At 50.6% G+C, this 27,848-nt stretch overlaps 1 protein-coding gene across 1 annotated transcript in view; it reads right to left on the reverse strand.

Annotated features, from left to right (window-relative positions):
- NPHP4 (nephrocystin 4) overlaps positions 1 to 27,848 on the reverse strand; it is a 102,935-nt gene that overhangs the window by 25,035 nt on the left and 50,052 nt on the right. The window contains 6 exon segments of the mRNA XM_032495045.1: positions 6,398 to 6,585; positions 7,006 to 7,197; positions 7,381 to 7,529; positions 8,937 to 9,038; positions 10,897 to 10,958; positions 26,895 to 27,033. Coding sequence (XP_032350936.1) covers positions 6,398 to 6,585; positions 7,006 to 7,197; positions 7,381 to 7,529; positions 8,937 to 9,038; positions 10,897 to 10,958; positions 26,895 to 27,033 — 832 coding nt within the window.

Below are 27,848 nucleotides of genomic sequence, written 5' to 3' on the forward strand. Positions count from 1 at the left end.
GAAAACAGCCAAATCCATTTGAGTGTACACTGCAGCGTCTTCAGAAGACAGGGAAGCAGAAATGAGCAGATGGAAGGACATCCCTGTTCCCGGGCAGGTCAGCTCCCATCCGGTGAGGGCAGTGGTCCCCATGTTCACCTATGAACTCACCAGAACCCCAGAAAACAGCCTAACAAGTCTGCGTGGAAAATTAAACCAGCAAGAATGCCCACGAGGAGCCCTCCAGAAAGAACAGGCTTCAGGCCACTGCTGGCACAGTGTGACCTCTCTGTGTGTAGACAGACAGCCCTGATGAAGAGCTGGTCAACTCAGGCCAACCCAGCCGGGAGCCAAGGATGCCTTTTACCTTTTTAAGGGCTGTGAGAAACAAAAAGAAGGAGAAGAAGGAAGTGGGAGCTCATATGCGACCCAGAAAATCTAAAATATTTTTGATCTGGTCCTTAACAGAAATCCATTTGCCAACCTCTGGTCTAATGGAAGGAACAAGAAAAGGCAGAAATAAACCCAAGTAATAAACAAATTTTGGTATATGGTAAGGGTGGCTCTCAAGTCACTGGGGAAAAAGATGAACTTTTTAATAAGCAGTACTGGGTCAAACGGATAAACATTTGGAAAAAGATAAACTGATTCCTATCGGCCATCGCACAGCAGGAGAAACTGCACGTAGGTCAGAAATCTAAATGCACCAAGTGAAAGCTGCAAGTCCTGGAAGAAAACGTGTGCGAACCTCTATGAGCGAGGGGAGACGAAAGCCTTCGCATCCAGGACGCGGGCATCCAGAAGCAGGGAGACTTTTGCACTGGACTACACAAAAGCAACATGTGTCACAGCAGAGCCCACCATAAGCAAAGCAAGACGACTAAGGACAAAGCAGGAAACATATTTGCAACTTACATCATAGGCAGCAGTTAATCTCCCTAATAAATAAAGTTCCCCAGAGGGCAGAAGAGAAAAATCTGACAGAAAAATGGGAGAAGATGTGAATAGAAGTCTGCAGATAAAAGACAAAAGATGTCAACTTCATTCATTATAACGGAAACGCACATTAAAACTTCACTAAGATCCGGCTCACATCAATCAGATGGTAAAAGTTCACATTTACAAGAAAAAAAATTGTGTAATTGTGTTTGGTGATGGATGTGAACTAGACTTGTTGTGGTGATCATTCTACAATTAAAAAAAAAAAAATTTAAAGCATGTTCATAGCAGCATTACTCAAAAGAGCCAAAACCTGGAAATGATTCACACGTAGAATGGATAAATACTGTGGAATATTCAGACAATGGGTTTCTATACAGCCAAGGTCACGGACAAACTACTGCTATATACAGCAACATGGATGAATCTCACAGACGTAAGAGTGAAATAAGTTAGATTCAAAAGGCTATGTACAATCTGATCCTGTTTAAGTTCAAAAAACAGGCAAAACTGATCTAAAGCAACAGAATTCAGAAGAGCAAAATTTTGTAAAAATCATACCTTTTACAAAAATTAACTCAAAATGGACCTTAGATCTGATTGCAAAATGCAAAACTATAAAACTCCTAGAATGTAAGGTAAGACAAAAGCGAGGCGACCTCGGGTTTGGTAATGACTTCACAGATACACCACCAAGAGCATGATTCATAAAAGACATAATTGATAAGCTGGATGTCATTAAAATTTGAAACTTCTGCTCTGTGAAAGATACTATTAAGAGAATGAAAAAGATAAACCACGGGCTGGGAGAAAACAGTTACAAAATATATATGCGATAAAAGACTTGTATCCAAAGTACACAGAGAACTCTTAAAACACAACGAGAAGGAAACAAACAACCCAAATTAAAAGGGGGCTAAAGATCTGAACAGACATGTCACCAAAGAAGATACACAGACAGCAAGTAAGCAGATGAAAAGATGCACCGTATCATCTGTCATCAGGGAACTGTAAATTAAAACAACAATGTGGCACCACTGCACACCTACTCGAACGGCCAAAATCCAGACCACTGACAGCACCAAACGCTGGCGAGGATGTGGAGCAACAGGAACGTTCCTTCATCGAGGGTGGGAAGGCAACATACTGCAGCCACTTTGGAAGACAGTTGGGCAGTTTCTCCCCAAACTTAACCTACTTTTACTACGGGATCCAGCAACTGGGCTCCTAGGTATTTACCCAAATGAGTTGAAAATGTACGTCCACACAAAGTCCTGAACGACAAAGAACTGGGAGCAATCAAGACGCCCTTCAGTAAGTGTATCCAGACAACAGAGTATTATTCAGTGCTAAAAATAAATGCAGCATCAAGCCACAAAAGGACACGGAAGAACCTTAAATGCGTATTATTAAGTGAAGGAAGCCAATCTGAAAAAGCATATACTACATCAACTGTATGGCATCCCAGAAAAGGCAAAACTACGGAGACAGCAGAAAAGTCAGTAGCAGACAGGGTGGAGCACAGGGGATATGCGGGGCAGTGAAATTACTCTGCATGATACCATAACAATGGGTATGTGATGTTGTTAAGTTTGTCAAAATCCACAGAACGCACACCACCAAGAGTAAACCCTAGAGTGAACTAGGAGCTTTAGTTAATAATAATGTTTTAATATTGGTTTATCAGTTACAACAAATGTACCACGTCAGTGTAAGAGGCTACTAGTGGGGGAACTTCAGGGGGCATGGCGAGTGGTGTATGGGAACCCTCTATACTACCTGCTGAATTTCTCTATAAATCTAAAAATTCTCTACCAAGTAAAATCTATTAATTTTTTTAAATTCATGGAACGGTGCACTTTGACGTATGCATGCTCTATTTCAACAACAAAAGAAAACATGTCTTAAGCGAGGCCCATGAAAGACGTATTTTCTGGGGACTTGAGGGACTAGGCCCATGCAGAGAGGACCCCCCCCAAGTTTGAGCTGCTGAAGGAAGCCCAGATCTGCCCAGTCAGAGGTACATTTGGCAGAGACTCAGCCGTGTAAGAAACTGCAAAGAATGGGGGTTTTTTTTAACTTTAACTTAAGAATTCTGGACTTTGAATTTTAATTCACCACGACAAGAAGATTTGATTTTGAAGCTTAATTTCTTTGGACTTCAACTTGCAGGGAAATTTAATTTTTGTACTAATTTCTCTCCAGGCAATTCACGAGGGAAAGGGGTTTATAGTCAAATCAGGGGCAGCTCTAAGTGGTTGGCCTTTTTTATTGCATTATCTTAATGCTACCATTTAACCTCATTGCAGAACCTCTGATGAACCACACTGGATAAAGCGTCTGGATAGAATTTAGATGGGAAATCGAGAAGGGAATGAGTTTGCAGCAAGGAGTGCGGAGGAACCTTGAAATCAACACATTATTCAGATCCATTTCAGAGCCTTCTGGGGACATAAACTGTCCCCCACTGATCGCCGGAGGACTAATTAGCAAAGGAAAGGTGGAAAAGGAGAAGTGGTCCCAGGAAGGCTGGGAAACCTCCCCACTGGTGACTGGTCCCCTCCCCCAAGGAGGGCCACACCCCTGGCTGGCCATAAACTCCATAGTTAAGCCAGGGAGCTGAGAGAACAAAACCCAGGAAGGACGCAGGAGAGCACCCTTCCCCAGCCCCACCTCCATGCAGAGGGGCCTCCTGTCCCGCCTCTGCCCTGCACGTGCTCCTCTCCAGGGCAAGCAGCGCAGGGCCGGTGGGTCTGCTCACTCCTCCCTCGTCTCTTCTTTTCAGATTTGTCGGCAGGAAGAGAGGATGCTGGGGTGCACAGGTGAGCAGGGGCGGCAGGGTCTGAGGCTAACTGCGGCTGTCCAGCCCGACCTCGGCCTGTGGCTCACCCAGCGGGGGTACACGCCAGCACACCCAGGCCTCGGACTAACTGCATTCCCACCACGGCTCGGACTCTGTCCCCTGGTTCTGACCTTGGACAAGGGAACAGAGCCTTGTTGTACCTGCAACCCCTCACGCCCCACAGCTCGGCTAACTCTGTTTCTTTCTTTTCTAAACATGTACGCTCACTTTTTAATTTCCTTCCTTCTACTTTTATCGGGTTTGTCCCATTGTTGTTTTTTTCACCAAACCTCTCTGAGTGGAACAATTAGATCAGCATATTAAAATAGACTTCCTTCTTTCCCAATATAAGCATTTAAAGCTGCGAATTTCCTGGTCATTACCATTTTTACTTGTTAGTTTTGATAGGCAATATTACTTTGTCGTTCACTTCTAAATAGCCATCTCTAAATTGATTTCTTCATTGACCTAGGGAAAAATTAGAAGTATGTTTTAAAATTCAAAAAAATCCAGCAGTTTGGAGCCTTCTGTGGGGAGGCAGTGACTGACTTCTGACCTCGAGGTATTGTGGTCAGAGGATGCTGCAAAATTAGTAGATACAGGTTCTCTTGGTAAATAGCCATATCTGCTTGGGGGCCTAAAATATGTACATATATATGAATAATCAGTTTTTATAAGTTTCAAAGTATGCTTGAAATAATGCGTATTCTCTAAAGTGGCTGTATGGGTTTTATAAGATCTTTTTAAATTGTATTTCACAACATCCTATTCTTTCTTTCTGCTGGATCTATCAATGTACTGACAGAAGGGTGTCAAACTCTCCTGTGTTCAGAGGATTGTCAGTTTCTCCCCGTAAAGCCCAGCACTTTGTTCCTCGTGACTGGAGGCTGTGTTTTTAGAAGTTCACAGACTCAGAATCGGGTTTTCCCAGCAATTTACTTTCCCGGTTATGACCCAGCAGGCTTCCTGATCCTGGCACCGCACTTGCCTGCTGTCACTTGTGCCCGATGTTCATGATGTTAAACTACTCTCATTTGGTATTTTAATACGTCTTGTTCTCCACCTGTTACTTTCTACTCAGGAGGCAGCACGGGTTCGGATCCCAGCTCCGTCCCTTACCAGCCACGTGACTGACCCAACACAGGGCAGAGGGCCACCAAAAACATCGACGTATGTCGTATGTTTCACTCCACTAGAATTTAAATCCGTCCATTTATAGTGATACCTGGAAAAAAAAGTCACTGGCCCCACCCGTGAAGAATGCTGGGAACTGTCTCATTATTTTGAAAATTAGTAGAATCAAGCATTACTCTGCCTTCCCTGTGTGAACTGTGTGTCAAGGTAACCACAGAGCTGAAGAGGGGAAGTTCCCCTTGAAGGAAGCATTCCAGCCAACAGACGAAGATGTGCTCTGGGAGTGAGACGTCACCGCTGTGCAACCTCGAATGAAGCCATCAGTTCAGGAGCCCTGGTCCTGACGGCCCCCAATGGAGCACGAGCAGCCGCAGGTGTCATGCGGCTGCAGAGAGAGGGGACCCACCACCAGCTGCGGAGGAGTCTTGCCCCAAACAGAAAGCATGTGTCTGCTCATGCGTCTGCACCTAGCTCCCGATTTACAGGAAAAAGCGGGGGTCGAGGAACACCGCCAACGTCAGCGCTGGGACACAAAACCTAAGTGCAGGTGGCGGGGAGCTCTAGGGCACCAGCTACGCGGCCACTTCAACAGATAAAGCAAAACAAAAACAGCAGAGATGGGATGGTGACGGCAACTACGGCTAGAAAGAGCTGCAGAATCACACCAAAGTACGGGCCTTCCTGAGACCCGGACTGAATAAACTACTTTTACAGGAGGATGTGCATAAGTTATATAGCAATCCTATGCCGTTTCTTTTTTTTTTTTTTAATTGAAGTTTAGTCAGTTACAATGTGTCAATTTCTGGTGTACAGCAGAGTGTCCCAGTCCTGCATATACGTACATATCCCGATTGAATAAACTATTAAAAGATTTTATGGCAGTATTTTTTTATTATTTATGATGGGAAATGTTAATGTTGGCTAGATATTTGATGATATTCAGTCATTATTTCAGGTGGGGTAATATTACTGAGTCTATGTTTTCCAAAAAAGACTCCTTAACTTTGGGATTAGCAGCAGATACACAATACTATACATAAAACAGACAAACAACAAGGACCTGCTGTAGAGCACAGAGAACTATATTCGATTTCTTATAGTAACACATAATGGAAAAGAATCTGAAAAAATATGTACATGTATGTATATGTGTAACTGAATCACTTTGCTGTGCACCTGAAACTAACATTGTAAATCAAGTAGACTTCAATAAAAAATAAAAATTTTTTAAAAAGCTCTCGTTTCTTAAATATATACAAGAAAATATAGACCAAATTGTATGCTGTCTGGGATTTGCTTCAGAGAGCCCCGGTTTGGGGAGGGGTCTGGGCGGGGGTGTTGCTGATCATCGTCAGAGCTGAGAGGCAGAAGTGCGGATTCATCGTACTATCCTCTCAGATTCTGTACATGCTTGAAATTATTCATTGCACAATCTTTCTTAAATAAGAAAATTCACAGAGCCCGGCACTGGATTTCATGTTTGCCAGGGGCAGGGGCACTCACCAGTATCCAAGGAGCCGTCCTTATGAACTGGGACGAGGATGTGGGGCAGGGAGCCGGAGCTGGTCCTCCCGGCCTCCTCCAGCTTCACCAGCTGCAGCCGCGGCGTGGTCTCGGGCGGGAAGCGGTAGAACTGGAAGGTGAAGTACACGGTCTTCGGCCACGGCGCTGCCTGGCGGTCCTGGGGCACCCTGGCTCCAACGACAGCTCCGCGTCAGTCAAGTACCCAGGCAGAGAACCCGGGCTCTCACCACGCACGCACACAGCAGCATCCCTACGGTGACCTCGGGGAGCCCGCCGGACCTGCCCCCAGTTCAGGCGTGGCTGGAGAAACCTGGTCTCGGAGCTACATCCGTGCCCGGGGACCGGCCAACTCGCTGTCCCTGTTTTCATTAAGGACCACAGCAGACCGTCAAAGCAGGTCTTACAGCATTTGGAAATGGCTGCGGGTGGGTCCGAGCCAAACAGAAATAAAGACAGACGGCACTCCTTAACCTAATGTGACCCGATCACAGAGTTCTGCCAGGTCAGAACCACACATAAGTTCTTCCTCCACACAAGAAACGCAAAAGCCAGGCAAAGAGTAACAGACAAAATAGTCAAGGATCCACCTGCTAAAGGCAAGAAACTGTAGCACGATTTCATTGCTTTGTAGGCAGTCTGATTCTTCCTTTTGAGGGTTGAATTTCACAGGATCCGCAGGATTCACGGCCTCAGCTGGTTGCTGATTAGCGTCCAGAATCTCGGGAAAGCCGGCCGACTGCAGCAGGACCATGGATGCTCGCGAGAGCTTCCCCCCAGAGCTGGAACAGGAAGACCCCCTGAGCCAGCCTCCAGGACAGGGCCGGCCGAGAGGCAGCACCAGGATCCGGGACATGGGATCCGGGATCCGCCTCTCTGGGGAAAGCGGGAAAGCCTGCTGTTCAGAGAGTCCGATGGCCTCAGCGGCACACCACTCGCCTGGGGCCCCCCGGCCAGCTGCTCACCTCCTGGCCTGGGTCCCCACGACGGGCGGGGCGTGCACAGGCGCGAACGGCAGCTCCCGCAGCTGGTCAGCAGCGGGCATCCCCAGGGCCCAGGACGTCTGCCCCAGGTCAGCTTCCAGGTGAGAGATGCTGCCCTCCAAGGGGGACTCCTGCCGAACAAGATGGGGCCCAGGTGAGGCCGCCGGGGACCCCAGCATGAAACCCAGGACACCTGGACAAGCGAACGCACAGGCGGCTGAGCTGCACTGTGATCTCAGGTAACACAAGGGCGTCCCACACAGCGTCCTGGACACGCTGAAAACTGTTGTTTCTCTGAAATTAGGATTTACCTGGGCATCTTGGATTTTATGTGAGTCAAGAAGCAAGCGGGGGAGTTTAGCTCAGTGGTAGAGTGTGTGCTTAGCATGCACAAGGTCCTGGGTTCAGTCCCCAGTACCTCTATTTAAATAAACAAACAAACAAACAAACCTAATTACTTCTCTCATCCTCAATTAAAAAAAAAAGAAGAGAAGAAATTTTTTTTAAAAAGCAGTGAGGAAAGAATCATCAATTTTATGAACAGCTCAGTAGCACGGGGGACATCTGATGCCTGAGAAGTCAAATTAATGTCAAAGCCACGGCCACATCTGTGGAACAGAAAAATGAAACCACCTCCAACGGCACAAGACAGCCTGTGGGACGAGCCCCCAGCTCGTGTGCAGGCGCTCCCCTGTCCCCACGTCACCCGAACGCTCCAGGCGGTCACCCGCGTTCCGCCTTGCATTTCCCTCCCAAGCAGGAGGCGTCAATTTACATGAAGAGCTTGCCTGGAATCTGGAATGTTCTCTCTCAAGCTCGCTTCCCAAATTTCCCGTCTCAGTGCAGAAGGAACACCACGTGACCCGAGGCAAGAGCACAGGCCTCGGGCCAGCAACACGAGAGGCAGGCTCTTCACAAACACGTGAGCCCCAGATACATTCTGGAAGAAGGCACTTCACGGCACTGAGAGTGTTTTCTAGTAAGTAATTAAGTAGAGCCGTTTCTCCTCAACAGACCCCCAGGGCAAAATGGGAGATGCAGTTTGCAGGGGAACCAGCAAACCCTGTGTGAAACCCCTGAGGTCAGTGGAAGGAAACAAGCCTATTTCGGCCCTTCGGCTCCCCTGGAATCAGGGTGGTGGGCTTCGCGAACTCTCCTGGAGGGGAGCTGGCAGCTTGGATCGGCCTCTGTTTCCATCCCCGGAGAAACTTTCCTTTTCGCTGATGTACAGAGATCTGAAGGCAGTTTAACTTTGTCTTCTCGGGTTGAGCAAAAGCCTAAGTCAAGCCCTGCGGCAGGAAAAGCTCCCAGACCGCAGGCCCCTTGGTCGCCAAGATGGAATGGTGGCAAGCATGCGCTGGGGAAGGAGGTGCTGCCCAGCCCTGCCCCTACACCCGCACCCCAGGGAACCCACAAAGGTCTCGGCCACCTCGCCGAGGCCCAGCACAGCTCGCCAAGTCAGAGACTTCAGCCCAAGTCAGGAGTCTGGAGCCAAGCCCGGGAAGGAGGCAGCACGGGAGTGGGGCGCACACACCTACCTGCTGGGCCAGGGAGCGTGCGGGGCCCTGGGGCTGCCAGGAAGAGGGTGAGTGGCGCTGGGCCGGGGACTGCGGGGAAGCCGCCAGCTGGGAGAGTGACAACTGAAGGCAAAAAAGATTGGGTCAGATGATAAAATGCACTCACAACTTCACAAGCCTCTCCCGCCCACGTTGGCACAAAGCCTTCGGAAGGAAGGAGGACCCTGGATGTAGCCACAAAAGGCAGCAAGGTCTGAGATCTGGTTGTGACTGGAATCCAAAACCCTTCCTAATTTCTTCTCTTCTAATTATTGAGACGTGCAACTCTGAGATCTCTCCCAGACTGTAACGTTTGAATAAAAATCATTAACAAGGAAAAGAAGGTGGGGAAGGCGAGATGGCCAGGGAAGCCGGGTCCTCAGCCACCCGTGGGCTGCAAAGCCGGCTGGTTTCTGAACCTCTCTGGGTTTCACATCCATCCCTGAACTGAGCATCTCCAGGACCCCTTCCAACTTAACTACCTGTGTTTCTACGATGTGAACCTGTCTGTGGAGGCAATGACCATGACAGCAGCCGACGCAGGCACTGGGATCCCCACTCTACCACTTGGCTGTCACATGACTACAGACAAGTCACCTAACCATTTTTTGCCTCGGTCTCCTCACCTGTAAAATGGGGATGCTGACAACACCTAAGTTCCAGGACTACCATGAGAAAGGACTTGGCTCAGTACCCAGCACATGGCGAGCCTCCTATAAATGTTACAAATGTCTGGAAAACGAATGCTGCCGTAAAAGGCTGGTGTGCAGAGATGGAGGACCCCCACTCTACTGAAGAGCCATCTCTCAAATCCTGGTCCCTATTTATAATGTACACATTATAAATGGGACATCTGCTGTCAGTGATGACAGCTGGCCCAGAGAGGGACCCAACACATGAAGAAGTGTGGAAGAAAGGGTGAGGGGCTCGGGCAGCACTGGGAGGCCCAGCCAGGCAGCATCTCAGGGGCAGAGAAGGTCTCTAGGGTCGTGTTCAGGCCCCTCAGGCCCCACAAGCTGTCGCGAGCCTCTCTTGCCTCCGGGGTGGGAGGCGCTGTTTCTGTGGTCCCTCAACACGTGGGGCAACATGGAAACCACTGAGGGAAGATGCTGGGACAGGCAGCAGGGAGCTCGGGAGCCTGTCGCCAAACGTGTCTTCAGGCAAGGACCACATCCACTTCTGGACTGGTTTCCAGGCCGCCTGGTGCCCATGAAAGCCACTTCCTGGGGACGGCCTTTGGTACTCAATTACTCAACTTCTCTAGAAAGTCAGTTTCCAGGGCGATGTTGGCAAAGTCATGGGAAGGACAAGCCAACTCTGACTTTCAAACCCACGCGGCCAGAGCCAGCCCAGAGCCAGGGGCAGCCCCACACCCAGCTCAGGACTCCAGAGAGGGGGCCACACGCACTGCCAGCACCCGGGGGAGACGTCTGTCCTCCAGCGGGTGGCGGTCAACACGCCGGGCCTCTGTTGGCTGTGCTCGGCATACGGGCTTGGCTGGTGCCCGGGGAAGCCTCAGCCTCACTGCCCTGAGCGCTGGTGACTGCCAGACACCACCCCCCAGCAGAGGGAGGGGGTGAAGACCACCCCTCAGCATCTCGGGGGAAAGAAAAATCCAGGCCGTGCAGTCTTGAGTGGTTCTCAGCCATCAGACATAATTGCAGGGAGAACACATCATTTAAGTGTTGAAACAGACCTTTGACGGCCAACTGGAAGACAATCAACAACCACCAGAGGCCAGCGCGCGGGCAGGAGGGGCTGAGGACGCCTCCCCCTCCGCGGCCGGGCCCGCCCCTCTCGCTCTCCAGGACCCTTCCCAGCCCCACAAAAGAAAATAGGCCATCAGCTGTTTTTAAAGATGCAAGGAGGACTTTCCTGCCCCCAGAACCTTTAAACAATTGATTCTGGAGTTCTGAAACAGGCCCCTGGGGCCTGGACTTACCCCTGGTCCCACAGGCGAGTCCTGCGGGGCGGCGAGCCCCTGGGGCGGTGGTGCTGGAGGACCTGGGAGGAAGCACATGGGGAAGGGAGGGGGCCGTCACCCTGGGTGGGGTGAGGGCACCCGAGCCTGGCTCAGTCGGGGCTGGTGGTAATGGCGCTGTTGCTCAGAGCTGAGCCGCGCTCAGTGCTTGGAGGAGACTTGGGGATGATGCGAAGTGGACCGAGTCACCGCCTGGGGGTGGAACCTGGGCTCGCTCTGCACTCTGCCCGGCCTCATTCTCCCTGCTCCTGCTCCTGCATCCGTGAGCTCCGTGAGACACAGTTTCAGACACCGAAGGCCCTCGGGGGCTCACCCTGGGGCTCGTCCTCCTTTCACTCACTCATGCACCCTGGCCTCCCGGGAGCCGAGCTCTGACGTCCACCCAGGCTGGCGCTTCCTGGGCTGGGGCTCCCCTGCTGTTTTGTTAAATAAGAAACTTCTCAGCAGCCACGCAGGTGCACGTGCCAGACGTCGCAGCAGGGCTGCGTTCTCCATCACTCACGGCCCCGCTGACGCCCCAAGCACAGCCTGTCTCCTGAGTCCCACTCGCTACAGGGGTGCTAGTGTGGGTGTGTCAGTGGCAAGAGGAGTCGAGGCCAGTCCTCTGCGGGGCCCCCTTGCCCTGGCTGAGGCCAGGCTGGTTCCTGCAGGCCCCGAGGCCCCCGCCTGAGGAGGGAGCAGACTCCCCAGGCACGGTCCCCAGGCGGTGGCCCAGGGAAGGGCCAGGCTGGTGCTGACCTGTGCTGCTCCCGCGCCCCATCCCGGGCCCGCTCCCCTGCAGGAGTCCCCTAAACCGCCCAGACTCTCAGCCTGGCTGGGGGGCCCAGGGCCCCCCATCTCCTCAAGATCATCCCCGACACGCTGAATCTCTCATGCCTTCACCCACCAGCCTCGCCACCTCCAGCCAACGGTGGGGGCTGCCCGCCTGACCCGGGCCACTCCACCCAGCCCCTTTCGAAGCAGCCAAGTTAACGTGGTTCCAAAGAACTCGGGAACGCTGCAACCCAAGGAGCCTTCGGGTCCTGAAACAAACGCACTTCAAAGGGAGTCAGCACACCGTCGAGCAAGCCTCGCCTCCCAGGAAAGACGTCACCGCACTGGAAGCAAAACGCAGACGAGGGCTCTGCCGGGGCCCGCTGTCCACGAAACCACGAGCTTCTCCCCAGACACCTTCAGGGCTCAGTGCAGCCGCTCACTGCCCCCGCCCTCCTCCCTGAAGCAGCCTGAAAGGTGAAACAGGAGGGCAGACGCGGCATTCTCCCCGTTCCACCCAAAACAGAGACTGAAAACTCCACGGGCTGATTGTGGTAACGAGGGGAAAACTGCAGGAAACAGCTCCGCTCTCCTCTGCTCAGAGAGGCTGGTGCTCGGAGCCCGGCCCTCGTGCCTCCGTCCCCCAGTCGAGGAAGGTCGAAATTCACGCTGCGGAGAGTTAAACCATCTAAGCCCCCTGGAAACGGCCCACAAGCTCTTTTATTTTCCCCACGTTGTCTCAGCTGGGTGCTGCGCTGTGTTTTTAAAGGTAATTCTTTACATCACAACGTGGGCAATCTTATATTCCTAGAGAATCAACAGCACAGGAAAGGCTTTGGCAGCGGATTAAAATGACAACCGCTGGTGACCCCAGGATCCACACAGCCCAGGGAGGCACGGGCTGAGAGAAAATACATGGAAACCATAAAATAACTCGGTTTCAAGTCTTTTTGCTTTAATGTGCCACATGGTGGCCACTGGTTAAGTTGCTTCTCAAACTGTTCTAACAGGCTCACCCAGGGACACCGTGTCCTCCAGACGTGTCCAAGTCTCCCAAAAGCCACAGTGCGGGTGTGGGGGTCTGACTGGGAAGCCCGCCTTCTGCCACAGAGCAGGACCAGGCTGAGAGCAACCAGGGTGGGCAAGACCAAGCCGTGGGGCCACTCATGTGTGTGCAAAGGCCGAGTGTGCAGTGACGTGGGCGGTGTGTGTGGGACACGTGCACAAGGGCCTCCACGGCAGCACCGCGGAAAACAGCCATCAGAATGGCCCACGTGCCCCCGAAAATGGAGCCCTTAAATGAAAGCGGGCAGGTCCGTGTGCAGAGCACGGAAGCCAGCGAAAAGGGGGAGGCTGACAGGTGGGTCCTGACGTGCGATGCTGCCGAGGCAAGTTACAGAGCGAGAAACAAGTCACCAGCCAGCCGCCGAATCGAAGCCCGGCTGCATTAAAGGAAAAGAGAGAGAGAACCGCGCGTGGGCGAAGGCGCGCAGGGAAGTCGCTGAAACTCACGGAGCAGCCGGAGCAGCGAGGCTGGGCTTCCCCCTTTACACACGTAAGCGTGTGTTCCTGCGTCACCTGCGGAGCTTAAAAGAACTGAAATCCTGGTTTACTGGTCATTATCTGGCGTGTCTTCATGACAACGCTCCCGGCTGAACCTACGACACGAGGGGGCCCAGCACCGAGCGTGGCTGTCCAGGCAGGAGCTGCTGACTGCACCCCGGGCCCCTCCTCTCCCCCGCCGGCAGTAACATCGGCGTCTGTCTGGCCGTGGCACCGCAGGGCTCTGGTTCAGGTAAGTCACCTGGGCATTAGAAGAGCGCAGGAACTCAGAGACGACGGCTTTGCCAGGTGCTCTGGGCAGCTCAGGGACACCTCAGCCTTGGGAGGAGCAGAGTCAGCGGCCCCCAGGCTCCCTGAGCCCACCGCGATGGGGACAGGGCCACGCTGATTGCTTGAGAAGAAGGCGAGCCCCACGTGTCCAGGTGCAGCCAGCTTTGCCACTATCTGAAGGTTCATTTCCCTGACACCCCATTACCCCCTCATCAACCTCCACTCGCTGAAAAGCACCATCACCAGAAGCTCCATTGTCTGGTCCTCTCTTCCGTCATTTCGGCTGCTAGAAGCCCAAATGCCCTACCCTTGACTACAAGGCCAGGCGGGGGCTTGTGGTCTGCCCCAAACCTGGGCTGGGTCACACAGCTGCACCCTGTGGCAGGGGGTGGGGGTTCAGGACCACACAGATCTGAAGACAGCTCACGCTCCGGGGCAAGAGGGGCTACTTTTCAAGTCAACACTTCTAGCCACAGAAAGACACAAAGTAAGTACCCAGACAAATGGCGATCAGGCAGTGGGCTTGAAGACACCCTTCAGGCTGGAGAGAGCAGAGGCCTGGCCAGTGTCTTCCCTGGGAATGCCAGTGGGGTCCCCATCGGCACCCTCCTGCTGACCACCAACCAGAAGCAGGCCCTGCATAGGAGGCAGCACTGAAGCCCTTTACCCCACGTGCAAGCCGCTTTCCAGAGCGCGCTCTTGGCTGAACCCAGGAAAGGAGACTAAGCCAGCAGAGCCTGACGATGGGGGTTCACGGAGGAAAACGCTGCTCAGCTCAGCAGACAGACCTGCCGGTGCTGAGCTGAAGGGAGAGGCGGCTGTTGCTTAGCAACCGGGCAGCTCAGGACAAGGCGGGGGGGGGTGGGGGTGGGGTGCAGGCCTTAGACCAGGAGGTGGGAGTCCAGGGATGTTACAGGACGGGGCCAACCAGCTGGCCCCACAGGCGCAGGGGAGGACGGGGTCATCGCAGCGAAAGACACCATCGCCGCGATCTCAGTAAAGACCGTGGAAACAGCTTCTTTGTCAGACCTTAAATATAAAGGCTCACTCTGTAGTTAATGGTGCTCCAGACACTAAGAATTCACAAGGCAAACCCAGTTGAAAAGCCCTTATTCCTGATTATCTGGGCTTACAAAGGCATTCTCCCCCAGACTTTGATCACAGGAATGGGGGAGGTGAGCAAAGTCTAGGAAGAGGTCAGGGGACAGCTGGACGAGGGAGTGGGCTTGGGTCTCTGTGCTGAAGGAATCTGAGACCCAGACATGCCCCATCTCGGTTAATCAGGCCCGAGAGGAGCGAGCAGTGCGTGACGTGCCCGTAGCCCTGGGGATGGGGTCACCTTCAAGGACCAGGCTCAGAAGCATCATCGCCCTCCTGGAAGCCGTCACTCTGAACCTCTCACCAACGCGCTCTGTAGAACGTGCCCTCGGGTTCCTGGTGCTTCAACTCCCATCCCCTGCTCGACAGGTTTAGCCCTCCCTACTGCTGCGTGATTTCCAGGAGGACACGATCCAGGGCCCGGGAGTGCCTGTCGGGGAGGACGTGCCCCACGGCGTCCACAGCACAAAAGGTCACCACCGTGTCAAGTATCTGGCTCAGTTCAACTCTGGGAAACACCATAACTACTGCGTATTTTCAGTGACCCCTTCTACATGGCTGTTTTCACATTTTTTAAGCAAACACACCACAATTCTGACACCACCAGAATATTCAAAAGCAAAATATGGGTCAGGGAGATTCCAAGTTCCGAAAACTGAAGACTGAGCGCCCTCTAGTGGCCCCACGCCGCCTTTTCATGGAGGTTGATGGATGGACCTTTGTGCCCTTGTAATTTTGCAGAAAAAAAATAAAAAGGCTAATTTATAACAGAAAGCCAAAGCACCTCACTTAAAGTGACAGCCGCATACCGTTAAGATTTCCAAAGGACCCATATAAGTTGGTAAAATATTGAAGTAGGAAAAGTTCCATCGTAAGTTAACCACCAGCGGATATTTAAGTCTCCTATATTAGATCTTGGGGAGGCAATGTTTTCAAATGCTTGGAACCTAGGATGAAGGCGATCACATTAACGTGGCATGAATGCAGCGATAAATCCAAATTAAATAAACCAAATGGAATCGGGGTCCATCCATGCAGATCCGCTGGTCCCCAAACAGGAGCAGAAGAACAGCCGATGCTGCTACCGCACGGCTGCACCAGAGCAAACGCCTGACCTGCCACCAGACACCTGCCCCTGGCTGCCAAGGACGCGCAGTAAATCTTCCGACAAAAAGCTAAGGCCATGTGCCCCCAACAGCTCCGCGCTGACAAGCCACGCTGCGGCTCAGGGAGTCCCGTGCACGGGAGAACGACACCAGCTGGCCCGGCCGCCCAGAAGGAGGTGCAGCTCAGTGGGCAACAGAGCCCGTCTCAAGCCCGAAGCGAGTGACCTCTGTAGGGAAGCCCTCCCCAGGAGGGGCCCCTGCCCCCCAAACCCTGCTCTGTGCCCAGCAGTCCGTCTGGAAGTGGAGACAGTGGGCCTCCAGAGCACGGGCCGGGTTCTCACTGGCAGGAGCTACCAATCTCTGCTCATTCAAAGATCAAGGAATGCAGGAAAAGCTGGTCAGAGCTGGGATCCAACTACACCGTGGAAGCAGCCGAGGACAGGGAACGACCAAGGACAGGGGTCATCGAGGGACATCTGCCAGTCTCGCCCGCCTGAACCACCCTCTCTTCCGAGAGCAGCACCGATGGTGTCCCTTTGGGGAACCAGCCCCCAGTCCTCAAGCCTGTGGTCACGGTGGGCTGGCCCAACCCCACACCGAGAGAGGGTGTGTGACCCAAGACGGACTGTCCCAGCCTGTCCCCATCACAGGCATCCAGGGCACAGGCAGGTGACTGCGCAGAGCGAGGGGCTCCCCCTCAGGACTTCCACTGGAACGACTGAGTAAAAGAAGCTCTAAGCGCAGGGATAGCCGATCAGCTCCCGGAGCCGCCACGCAGGGACACCCTCCCTGGAAGGCAGTCAACACTGAGAGCTCGAGGGTGAGCGGACGGGGGGTGGGGGGGAGTGGGAGACAGACAGACAGACAGACACGCCGGGTCCTCACCACATCACCCAAGTGCCAGGATGCAGCCCGGCCTCACCCCAGGGCTTCTCTGTCGGTGAGCCCATCAGCTCCCTCTCTGTTTAAGCTACTTTGAGTTGAGTTTCTACCCCTTGTACGGAAAAGGCCTGATGGACCCATTTCTCTACCCACAGGGCTGAGGGCTTTAGGAGGGGCAGGACTCTGCTGAGCCACAGGGAGAGACATGGGCTCGGCCCCCCGATCGGGAGATGCCCCTGGGATCGTCTCTAGCATCGGACAAGCATCCGCCCCGAGGCTCTTCCGGGCGCAGCCCTGCGGCTGGGAGGGGCCACACACCGGCTCCAGCCCAGGAGCTGGGAGGAGTGACGGGGTCACTTCCGGGCCGGAGCACTGACCCGCTGGAACCAGATCCTTTTCAGACCTCACTCTTTGTGGCGTGGGAACCCGCAGGACTCAAGATAACAAGCGCCAGCTGGGATCACGATGAGCAGGGCCACTACCAACCCACCAGGATGTCGGGGGAGAGGAGGAAATACACCTTGTTGTTTTAAACTGGGGAGATTTTGGAACTATCTGTTACCACAGTGAGCTGGACCAAGACACCCCAGGAGCAGCAGCAGACGGAAGCCACTCGGCAAACAAACAACGATACAAAATAAACAGCGGGGTTTCCAAAGGGGCGGGAGACGTGGGAGGGAGGCCGTGCCAGGGAGCAGACAGACAGCGGAGCAGGGTCCTAAAGATGAGGGTGAGTTTCCCTCTGAAAGGGCAAGAAAAGTTTAGTATGTATACATTTTTTTAACGTGGGAATATTTTAAAACACTTCTAAATTCTAGGTAAAAGGCAACAGAAATGGGAATCAACAAGTGAGGAAACAAGAATCCTACAGCTCAAAATGTACGAAGCAGGGTCCGCACTGGACCTGGAAGAAAACTGCAGAACCTCAGCTGGGACAATTACGAAGCCGATAAACGGGAAAAACACAAAGCATTCAACTTTTAAAAGGTTTTTTTTAAAAATTAAGAGGACGGACTTGATAAAAGCATACAGAATTAAATTTTAGTTAAGTTCATGAAAATTAAAGATACAATTAGAAACTCAGAAACAAAGGACAGGGGAACCAACGAGGGGAACCAAGAGCTAATCCTCGTGGGGAGTGATGAAAGGCAGACGCCTCCCGTCAGCCCGACCCAGAACAGGAGGCCCGCCAAAATACTCGGAACGAGAAGGGGGATCTAATCGTAGATACTGTTCAAAAAAAACGACAGGCCCAGTGCAGAGTCACCTGTGCTCAGTCAGCGTCACCAAGCCAGGGCTGAGCCGCCCACCCAGTGCAGCTCCAGCTTTCCCCCGGGACGCGGTCTCAGCGGCCAGGCTGGCGCTGCCCGGTCGGCATCAGGGAGGTCACTGCCACGCGGGCCCTCGTCACCTCCCAGAGGAAGGACAGGTAACCCGCTCTCTCCGCAGCCCCACCCCTTCTGCCTGTGAGCCTTCCGTTCTGCACGGCTCCTAGGAGCCCTCCTCCTGGCAAGGTGGGATGCGGCCCGAGTCACGCCTCGCTCAATACAGCCAATCAGAGCTTTAAATTTTACTCGGTTGGGTTCTGTTATTTAACAATGCAAATCAGAATTTTTAAATCAGGTACAGTTTTATCCCAGTATCTTTGTGAATGCAACCAAACGGACCATTTTTCTAGAGTGTGTACCCCAAAGGTACCCACGTGATGAGCTGGAAAACCCAAGCAGACCAGTAACCACCAACAGAAACTTGACCGGTTGTCAAAACATCCCTTCAAAGGCACCAGATTCCCGAAGGCTTTACAGCTGAGTTCCATCTAGACCTTCACGGGACAGGTCCTGCCTTTTGTTTAAACTAGTCGAAAGCACAGAAAAAATGCTTAACATTTGAAGTGCCAACCTGACGGGCTCATGGGGCACCCAGATACTTGCTTCCACATTATCCTGGGTGTGTCTGCAAAGGTGTTTCCAGGTGAAATTGGCACTCGAACAGTGACTCAGTAGAGCCTTTGCCCTTCCCCGTGTTGGGGGTGGGGGTGGGGGTGCACATCATGGAATCTGTGGAGGGTTTACTCAAAACAAAAAGGTGGAGGAAGGAACACCTCGGCCCCTCGGCTGACCACAGAGCTGGGACATCGCTCTCCTGCCCTGGGATCCCCCGTTCTGAGACCTTCAGACCCAGGTGAAATCTACATCACCGACGCCACTGGTTCTCAGGCTTCTGGGTGCGGACTGCACCACCCCACCAGCCCTCCTGGGTTCCAGCTTTGCCAACGGTAGTCATGGGGCTTCTCGGCCTCCCCTGAGTGTGCGGTCCAGTTTCTCGTAATAAACCTCTTCCTCTTCCTCTTCCCTATGTGTATCCCCCTGTTTCTGTGTGTCCAGAGAACCCTAAGCACTCATTTTACACAAGCAGCGTGCTCAAAGACACAAGCAAAAAGAAAGGAGCTGCAAATCATGGCCCCCTGGTCAAGTCTGGCCCACAATCAGTGCTTATAAGTAAAGTTTTATCAGAACACAGCTCTGCCTGTTCATTTACACGCCATCTGTGGCTTTCACTGCACACCAGCAGAGGGGAGCAACTACGACAGACATTGTCTGGCCCACAAAGCCTGAAACATTTACTGTCTGGCCTTGAGGTCTCCTGGCCTCGGCCGCACGTGGACCTCAAATATGGAAACAGAAACATAAATCCTGAACACAAGTTAATCACATCAAGACAGGCACTGACTGTGAAGTTCCCCACCTGCTATTCTGTCTTACTCTTTGATAGACTTTATTTTCAGAGCAAGGTTATACGCACAGCAGTATTGAGCAGAAAACCCCACACGCTCCCCGCCCCACGTGCACACAGCTTCCTATCAGCAGCCAAGGCCAGAGTGGTACGGTTTTCCTTTTGCTACCTAAAACACTGGCTAGTGTGTTCACTTACTGTCTCTTTTTAAAACATAAGCCCCATGAGGACAGGAGCCTAGAAGTGTACCTGGCACGTCACAGACTCTCAGTGAGTTTGCTGAATGGATATGGGGAGTGGGGGGCACTGAGCAAACCTACCTCTTCCAGAATGGCTCGCATAAAGTGGCAGCAGCAGGGCCAACACTGACCTTCCCCAGCCCAGTGGGAATCTGCTTCCCTGGATGGTGTCACGGGCACCGGTCTGTGCCCATCAGGGACTCTGGGGTCAACAGTTGCTCTGTGCAGATACTGCCTTTGCTCCTGACCTGCTGGTCGCCTTGCTTCCAGTAAGACTCTGGACCTGCGTTTAACTGGGCGGGTGGTGCAAAGGGGTATGAGCACATGTCACGCAGAAGGATGACACCAGCAGTGGTTCGGTGATGACCAGGCTGATGACAGCCGACGGCAGCTGGGGAGCATCTGCCCGGCCAGGCAGCCCGAGCACCTGGACGGACCCTTAGGCATCGAATCCCCTGTACGACCCCTGATAACCTTTGGCCATTTTTCTTTTCAGTTGTTTAACGACTTCTTATTGACCTGGAGGAGCTCTTTCTATAACCTTTCTTCTTTCTAATCTCCTTTCCATTCGTGCTTAATGGCTTCATGTACTGCAGATGTCTTCCAGTCAGAGGTTCGTCTTTTGAATGTGTTTCTAGAGTCGTCTCATATAAAAGCTTTGTTTTTTTTTTCTTTTGTTTTTTTAATTGACGTATAGTCAGTTTACACTGTTGCATCAGTTTCTGGTGCACAGCATCGTGTTTCAGTCATATGTGTACATACATATATTCATTTGCATATTCTTTTTCATTATAGGTTACTACAAGATATTGAATACAGTTCCCTGTGCTGTACAGTAGAAGCTTGTTGTTTATCCATTTTATATATAGCAGTTAGTATCTGCAAATCTAGAACTCCCAATTTATCCCTTCCCACCCCCTTCCCCTCGGTAACCATAAGTTTGTTTTCTATGTCTATGAATCTGTTTCTGTTTTGTAAATAAGTTCATTTGTTTCCTTCTTTTTTTTTTTAGATTCAACAAATAAGTGATAGCTTATGGTATTTTTCTTTCTCTTTCTAGCTTACTTCACTTACAATGACAATCCCCAGGTCCATCCATGTTGCAACAAATGGCATTATTTCATTGTATGAAGATATCACAACTTCTTTATCCAGTCATCTGTTGATGGACATTTAGGTTGTTTCCACATTTTGGTATTGTGAATAATGCTGCTGTGAACATTGGAGTGCATGTACCTTTTCGAATTAGAGTTCCCTCCAGATATGTGCCCAGGAGTGGGACTGCTGGATCATATGGTAAGTCTATTTTTAGTTTTTTAAGGAGCCTCCATACTGTTTTCCTTAGTGGCTGCACCAAACTTCATTCCCACCAACAGTGTAGGAGGGCTCCCCTTTCTCCACACCCTGTCCATTAAAGCTTTATATTTTAACATAATCACATTTCTCAATCTTCTCTTTTGGTTTATGCCTTATCTTGTTTAAGAAAGCCCTCCTAACCCCAAGATCATAAAAATAGTCTCCAATTTTTTTTCTAAGACTCTTCAAGTTTTGTTTTGCATACTTAGGTCTTTAAGCCACCCATTTGACAGCTAGGGAAACTGAGGGACAGACACATTAAGCAACTGGTCTAAGGTCATCCAGCTGGCAAGTCTGCACTCACCAACAACACGTGACAGTTTCCAGTCACTTACAGGCTGCTGAGCTGTCCATCTCTACTTAGCATTCCTTGTGAAGGTTTACCCACCACAATGTGGGGAGATCTATTCTCTGCATTTTACCTGCAATCAAGCATCCGCTGTCCAAATAAATCAGCTTTCCCCTCTATCCCCCGACCGGGGCGCAGGCAAGCTGGTTCCGACGCTTCAGCCACTAAAAGCAGTGTTGTCGCGAGCATCCCCGTCCAGGTCCCCGTGTCACATGAACCACTTCCCCTCTGCAACAGGTGTCCAGAAATGGCATTTCTGACTTACAGGGTATTAACTAAACATTACAAAACTGCTCCTCAAAGTGGCCGCACGTACTGCAAACCTCTCTACGTGGTGAGAGCTTTTCTCCCAAATCCTCCTTAACCTGAGTACTGTCACACAGCAAGGTTTTCCCAACATGAGGGGAAGGAAATCATTTCTCATTTTAATTTGCATTTCTCCAATCACTAGTGAAACTGAGCACTTTCTCATGTGTTTACCAGGTATTCCGGTTTCTTCTCTGTGAACTCCCTCTTCATATCCTTTGCCCATTATTCTATCTTGTTTATTATTCTTCATTGATTCAGAACAGCTCTTTCTAACATCTTTCTTCTTTCCAATCTTCTCATGCTAAAATTTACCAATACTTGTAAAGTTTTGTTTTATAATCCACCTAGAATTTATTTTTGTACACAACATGAAATAAGGATCTGATTTTATATTTTCCACATGGACTGTTCATTGACTGGCCCTCCCTTGCCCCACTGGCAGGCAGAATCGTGCCCCCAGCCCCAGAGGCCCACACCCTAATCCCCAGACCCTGCACACATGCTGTGTTGCACTGCCAAGGGAACCAAGGTAGCTAATCAGCTGACCGTGAGATGAGGAGACTGTCCCAGATGATCTGGGTGGACCCCATGCAATCACAACAGTCCTTACAGGGCGGCGGGAGAGTTAAAATGTACCTCTGCTGCCCCAGAGGACGGAGGAAGGGGCCAAAGATGCAGGTGGCCTCTGGGAACCGGAAAAGACAAGGAAACAGATCCTCCCCCAGAGCCTCCAGCAGGAACACAGCCCTGAGACCTTGACTTTAGTCTGTGAGAATTTGGACTTCTGACCTCCAGAACACTCTGATAGTAAGTTCATGCTATTTTAAGCAACTACGTGTATGGTAATTTGTTATCACAATAATAGGAAATTAATATGCCCTTTATCTGTAATTTGTCATATACCACACTTTTTATTTTGTCCTGTTACTTATTTATCTATGTCTGTACCTGTCGTGTTGTTCTGGTCACTCTAATTTTATGGTAACCCTGCAAATCAAGACAGGTGAAGCCTCTCCAAAATTGCCTTGGCCATTCTTGAATATGTAATTTTTTACATAAAAAAGGATATATTTTAAAAGAAAATAAATGCAGTGCACAGTGGAGACACTTCCCAGGCAGAGGGCATGAGCCAGGACTCAGAGTCATGCAAACGATGACCCGGGTGGGGAATCACATTCCGCACAAAGCAGCTGGGACCACCAGCCCTGGGGTGGATGATTTCCACGGCCTGGGAATCATTAACAGCAGCAAAGACTTCTGCTTCTGACCAGACTTACCCTCCCATCCAAAACAAAGTTTTCTCAGACTATCAAAATATAAAAAACAGCAGTTTTCAAGATACTGGAATTCAGGCAGCAAAGGATCCTGGGGAACAGAAAACAGAAGAAGCAAGCCCTCAGTGGGGAGGGTAGAGCTCAGTGGTAGAGCCTGGGCTCAGCTTGCATGCAGGTCCTGGGTTCAACCCCCAGTACCTCCACTAAAAACAAAAAAAAGAATTAAAAAATTGAAGAAATTTAAAAAAAAAAAAAAAAAAAGGAAGCCCTCTGATTGGCCCAGATCGCCACGCTGAGTGATTCTGAAGGTGGACGTGCAGGGGAGGGAACCCAGACAGAACACAGCAGCTCCTGATTGGATGACCAAGCTCAGAGCCCGGGGGGCCAAGGAAGCTGGAGTCTGCAGGGCTGAGCACCAGACAGGAGGGGCGGGCAGAGAGAGGACTCCAGCCCCGTACAGAGGGTCCCTCTAGGATTCATCAGATCACTGATCAGGAAACCACCCAAGGACAGGGAAATAACCCGCCCCCCAGACCAGAGGAACCAGGACCCAGTGCTCACACAAGGTCAGAAACAGGCCGTTCCCGCAGGCTGGTAAACCTCATAACTCAGGGGGCATCAGGCAGAGCACCGAGAGGGGAGAACACTGCACCCTACACTGAATGCCCGTCTGGTCCTTCTGACAGATCTCAAGGGCAAGACCCCGAGCAGCCAGACTGACTCCAAAGCTCAGGAGTATTTATCAACTACAAAAATACTCAGCACCCGGTGGGGTAAAGTTCACAATATCTGCAATCTATCAAAAATTATGATTATAAAGAAGCAGGGATTATGAATATAATCCAAATTAGGACAAAAATCAATCAATCAAAACTAACCCACTGGACTAGAAGAATCAATATTGTTAAAATGACCATAGTACTCAAGGCAATCTGCAGACTCAGTGCAATCCCTATCAAATTACCAAAGGCATTTTTCACAGAACTAGGACAAAAAAATGGAAACACAGAAGACCCTGAATAGCCAAAACAATCTTGAGAAAGAAGAACAGAGCTGAAGGAATCAGGCTCCTTGGCTCCTTTATACTATAAAGTTACAGTAATCAAAATAGTATGGTACAAAAAATAGAGAAATAGATCAATAGGACAGGACAGAAAGCCCAAAAATAAACCCATACACTTATGGTCAATTTATGTATGACAAAGGAGGCAAGAATATACACTGGAGAAAAGACAGTCTCTTCAATAAGCGGTGGTAGGAAAACTGGACAGCTAACCCATAAAAGAATGAAATTAGAACATTCTATAACACCATATACAAAAGTAAACTCAAAATGTATTAAAGACCTAAATGTAAGACTGGATACTATAAAATTCCTAGAGGAAAACATAGGCAGGACACCCTTTGACATAAATTGCAGCAATGTTTATTTGGATTTGTCTCCTAGAGTCATGGAAACAAGACCAAAAGCAAACAAATGAGACCTAATTAAACTTAAAGGCTTTTTGCACAGCAAAGGAAACCATAAGACAGCCCACAGAATGGGAGGAAATATTTGCAGAGGGTCCCTCTAGGATTCAGTAGATCACTGATGTGACTGACAAGGCTTACTTTCCAGAATATACAAACAGCTCACACAGCTTAATATCAAAAAGAACAAAGAACCCAATCCAAAACTGGGCAGAAGACCTAAATACATATTTCTCCAAAGAAGACACACAGATGACCAACAGGCACATGAAAAGATGCTCAACATCGCTAATTACTAGAGAAACGCAAATCAAAATCACAGTGAGGTAGGTCAGAATGACCATCGTCAAAAAGTCTACAAGCAATAAACGCAGGAAAGGGTGTGGAGAAAGGGAACCCTCCTACACTGCTGGTGGGAATGTAGGTTGCTGCAGCCACTATAGAAGGACAGTATGGAGGCTCCTTAAAAAAGTAAAAATAGACTTACCGTAAGATCCAGCAACCCCACTCCTGGGCATATATTCAGAGAAAACTCTAATTCAAAGGGATACAATCACTTCAATAATCAAAGCAGCACTATTCACAGTAGCCAAGACACAGAAGCAACATAAATGTCCATTGACAGATGACTGGAATAAAAAGACGTGAGATATATATACATATATATAATGGACTATTACTCGGCCATAAGAAACAAAATAATGCCATTTACAGCAACATGGATGGACCTGGAGAATCATACTAAGTGAAATAAATCAGATAGAGAAAGACAAGTATTACATCATACCACTGACACGTGGAATCTAAAAACTGATGCAAATTAACTTACTTACAAAATAGAAATAGATGCACAGACATGAAAAACAAACTATGGTTACCAAAGGGGAAAGGTGGGGGAGGAACAGATTAGGAGTTTGGGATCAACAGATACACACTACTATACATAAAACAGATAAACCACAAGAATCTACTATATAGCACAGGAAACTATATTCAAAACCTTATGATAATCTACAATGGAAAAGAATATGAAAAAATAATATATATGTGTATCACTTTGCTGTACACCTGAAACACTGTAAATCAACTATGCTTCAATTTTTTATAAATAAATGAATAAGTAAATAAATAATACCTGGCAGCTGCCACGTGTCACAGCCGTGCTGTGCGCCGGGCGCTGTGTGAACACTCCGCACCTCTGAGCCCCGCAGAGACCCTTAGGTTTGCACTGCTGACTCCTTTCACAGGTGCCTGAAGCGAGCTTGTCCTAGGCAGCAGGTCCCAGAGCTCCGGCCACGAGCCCAGTGACATCCCTGGTCCACGTCCCCCGCCCTCACGCCCTCACCTAACTATGTAATCTATGCTTCCAATGCATTCAACTTTATCAAATAAAATTGGAAATTTATTCTCAACTGCTCTGGCGGAAAATACATGCCTACCACCCACCGCTGCAAAGGATTCCAGCAGCCATCCTGGCAATTTCTCAAGAACAAGGGTGCTGTCCATTTCAGCACCACTTAAGTAAGATGCCACGGTCAGCGCACACACTGGGGTGAACAGCAGTCCCGAGAGCAAGCGGGGAAGCACAGCACTCAGCACCGGGAAGGGCGCCCACCACACGTGCTGCCTTTCTGGAAAGGAGGAAAAGACTTAACGGTGTGGTTTGTCCCGGAGCAGTCAGCTATTACGTTTTGGTGCCTGAATGTTTCAGGTATCTCAGAAAATCCTGGAAGACTATGACGATGGAGGCCAGCACATCAAGTGCTAGGCCAGAGAAACAAGTGTGCTACTTCCGCCAATTGCGAAATTAAAGTCAAGGAGACCAGTCTCTAAAAGCTAGAGTCTCACCTCATAACAAATCACTCCCAGACGACAGACTCACTGGCTTTTGCACCGGAACCGAGGACCTGCGCCCAAGACTCTGGCCAGCCCTCCCTGGACACCCAGCAGCACCCATCAGATGAGGTACCGGCCTCAGCAGCAGGTGCCGGGCCAGCCACCATGAAGCTCACAGCTGCACTCACACAAGTGGGCACGCCACCGCCCGCGGGACAGGCGTCACTCTGCCGGGAGCCCTCTGTCCCTTTCAGAAAGCCTCACCCTGAGGCCGTGGCCTCCCACTCTCGGACAGGGCTCCAGGGGAGTGGAAACAACTTTTTAAAAACAACAAACTCACAACTACATTCACAGTGCAAGATAAAGCTGGCCGTCTGTGACTCTTGGCCAGCCTCCCACTCTTGAGCCCCGAGTCTGCAGGACACCCACAGGAAGTGCCCTTTTAAGCGTCACCAACAGACCTCTCAAGGCCCTTGGTCAGGGAGCTGCAAGTGACAGAGCTCACCTGTGGCTGGAGCACAGGTGACAGAGGGCTGGGCCACGCTCCATCACTGTCAGATTCTACACCCCACGGTTAAGCTGGAAATCAACCAGCTGATCCAAATGAAAGCAATTTGTGCCAACCATCTGATAAATGTTATCGTACAGAATAAGTATCTCAGGAATAGAGGGAGTCATGCCGTGCTCTTGGAGGAGGAGGCAGCTCCCTGCACATACTTACTTGAAGGGGACGTGGGTGGCTTCCTGGAGGACTGGCGCTCTGGCTTGGGGCCACTGGTGTGCCCTGTGGGCGTGCCTGGCTGTCCTTCGGGGCTCAGCGAGTACTGGAACTGGACTGTCCCCGATTCCACCTGCTTCACCTACTGACCACAAGCAGAGCAATGACAGTCATGCACCCTTCGCTGGAACAACTCGACCAGGAACAGTTCCCCCGGCCCTAAAACAATCACTGTGGGTCAGAATCCCAGGAGACCACCATCACAGGAAGACCCTCAGGCGAGCAGAAATCACAACACTACCCCAGTTCTGAATGCATTCCTTCATCAACCTATGTTACGTTGCCTCTTCTTATTCTGATGTACAGTTCTTTGAGTTTTAACACACGTGACCACCACCACAATTGGGGTATAAAACAGCCCCACCACCCAAAACACTCTCTCATGCTGTCTCTTTGCACCCCAGCCCGCCCCCACTGAGCTGCTCCCACCTCTGTCTCCTGGCACCTAAGTGGGGTCACATGGTGTATAACTTTTGAGACCGGCTCCTCTGCCTTCCCGTGATGCTGATGAGATCCATCCAAGCCACAGTGTGTATCGACAGCCCGTTCCTCCTTATTGCCGAGCAGCATCGCGTGGGCTTATCCATTCACTCATTCAGGAACATTTGAGCTGTTTCCAGCTTGACTGGTTATAAATAGAGCTGCTAAGAACATTGGTGAACATATTTCTGTGTGAACATAATTCATTTCTCTAAGTGTCATCTCTCCACGAGAAGGACTGCAAGGTCATATGGTAGGTGCATACTTAATTTTACAGGGAACGGCTAAGACTGTGACTTACTTCTGGGCGCTCTATTCTGTTCCGTGAACGTTCGTGCCGGCTCCTTTACCAACAGCACTTTTGTCGACTACCGTAACTTTAAATTGTGTGGTAAGATCGCTCCAACCTAATTGTTC

This window comes from Camelus ferus, chromosome 13 (genome assembly GCF_009834535.1).
Source record: "Camelus ferus isolate YT-003-E chromosome 13, BCGSAC_Cfer_1.0, whole genome shotgun sequence".
Classification (NCBI taxonomy): domain Eukaryota; kingdom Metazoa; phylum Chordata; class Mammalia; order Artiodactyla; family Camelidae; genus Camelus; species Camelus ferus.